Source organism: Carlito syrichta, unplaced genomic scaffold (genome assembly GCF_000164805.1).
Source record: "Carlito syrichta isolate Samal-C Ts95f unplaced genomic scaffold, Tarsius_syrichta-2.0.1 Scaffold104744, whole genome shotgun sequence".
Classification (NCBI taxonomy): domain Eukaryota; kingdom Metazoa; phylum Chordata; class Mammalia; order Primates; family Tarsiidae; genus Carlito; species Carlito syrichta.
Window position 1 is genome coordinate 99,016 of NW_007048840.1, and position 1,960 is coordinate 100,975.

Here is a 1,960-nt window from a genome sequence, read left to right on the forward strand (position 1 = left end):
TATTGTAGAGATGAGGTCTCGCTGCCCAGGCGAGTCTCGAACCCGCGGGCTCAGGCCATCTGCTCACCTCAGACTCCCAAGGCGCGGGATGACAGGCTGAGCCGCCGAACCTGGCTTAAACTTTCTCAACTTGAGAGTCGTGGGTGCACGCGAAGACTTAAGTTGGCTGCGTGAAGGTGAGGGTTGGCCCTCCGCACCCTGGCCCCAGCAGTGGACGTGGCACCCGCGGTGGCAGTGTGCCCATGCCACTCCCTCTTCGGCAGCCCCAGTGCGTTTGCAGACAGTCTTCTCCACAGGGGCCGCTGTGCACAGGCACATGCGGTGGCGGCCTCTTGGCGGGAGCCAGCACGGTAGCCGGGCACCCAGCGAGGTGTGAAGCGCAGCCGACTCTAAACTGCCCCCGCCAGGCACCTCCGCTTCCTGTCGTGGTGCAGGTTCCTGGGTCCTGAGGGCCTGGCGTCCCCAGTGTCCTCTGCTGACTGGCAGCCAGGGTGGACATGGCCTGCGTGACCCTGCCTCGCTGGCTTTCTGCTGTGACCCTGAAGGTGACCCTGGCTTTACTGCCGGCAAGAGAGGGCCGCTCCCACCCAGGCATGAGAAGGCCCTCGGTCTCCTGGCGCACGAGGATATGGCGACGTGCCTTGTGTGTGTAGAAGAGGCCGTGGTGGCACCACCGAGGGCCCTGTCCCCTGAGGCATGAGAGGAGACGGGGTGGCAGGAAGGCGCAGGGGCTGCGGCTCTCGGCGCCAGCCTCTGGTGGCCCGGCTGAGCGGAGCCAGGCTCGCAGGCGCCTAGAAGAGAGGTCAGGGAGGAGGCGTGCGCTTCAGGGACTCCTGGTTCTCGACACCGGGCACGGAGGCCAGTTCCTCTCGAAGCGCCAGGCAGGGACCGCCGTGGCAGCAGCTGCAAAGAGTCGGACTGGAGCCGAGTCCACTCGCCGTGGCCAGAATGGGCTCCCTGTGGTGTCCTGTCTCTTCCCAGGCCTGGCTCCCCTCCCTGGTCCCCTCGAGATCTTGACGAGAGGTGCCTCTGCCAACGGCACCCAGACCTGCCAAGAGCACCTCCTGCCGGCGTGTGCGGTCAGTGTGCCAGCCAGAGGGAGCCAGGCGCGGTGATGGCGGACTTGGGCCTGCCACCCCTGGGAAGGCCGCGTGCCCGTGCTTTACTCGCGCTCCTGGCCTCTGAAACCTGAGTGTGCTCCAGGCGATTTCAAGCGCCAGGCCGAGATTATAACGAGGCTGGGCGTGGTGACTCACGCCTGTCGTCCCAGCACTTTGGGAGGCCGAGGTGGGAGGATCGCATGAGCCCAGATTTAAGACCCGTCTGGGCAACACAGCGAGACCTCGTCTCCACCCCAAACCAAAAATTAACTAGGCTTGGTGGCACCTTAGTCCCAGCAACTTGGGAGGCGGAGGCGGGAGGATCGCCTAAGCCCAGAAGTTGAGGCTGTGGTGAGTTGTGATCACACCACTGCCCTCCAGCCCGGAGACAGGGACCTGGCTCAGCAGGAGAAAGGCTGTAACGAGACGCTGCCACAGACAGGCGCAAGGGCAGGGGGCTGAGTGCGTGCTGGCCCTGCGCTTGGGCCCTGGGCTGACCATGTGCCGCTACGCGTGGCTAGCAGTGGGTTAAGTCTCGGAGGGGCCACTGAGGGCGCAACCCGGGGGCGCGGGGCCGAGCAGGCCCTGGGTCGGGGGAAGCCCGGGCGTAGGCCCCTCCCGGCCCCGGCCTCCTGTGTCCCTCAGGCCACCCGGCCTCCGTGTCTCCGCGCGGAGAGGGCATGCCACGGCCCTCTTGCCTCTGGCGACAGCCCGGCCTGTCTCACCCTGTTTTTCTCCCGTTTCAGCCCCCCTGTCCCTGTCTCGCACCTTTGTTGTCAGCAGGACAGAGTTGCTGGCAGGTAACGCTGCATGTTTCCTTCTCGTACTCCCGCTGCCTCCGCGCTCGGCAAGCTCGGGCC

General features: G+C 66.0%; 1 protein-coding gene across 1 annotated transcript in view; it reads left to right on the forward strand.

Annotated features, from left to right (window-relative positions):
- Positions 1-1,960, forward strand: part of CNNM2 (cyclin and CBS domain divalent metal cation transport mediator 2) — a 105,980-nt gene that overhangs the window by 99,009 nt on the left and 5,011 nt on the right. The window contains exon 6 of the mRNA XM_008065968.1: positions 1,847-1,900. Coding sequence (XP_008064159.1) covers positions 1,847-1,900 — 54 coding nt within the window. The remainder of the gene's footprint in view (positions 1-1,846; positions 1,901-1,960) is intronic.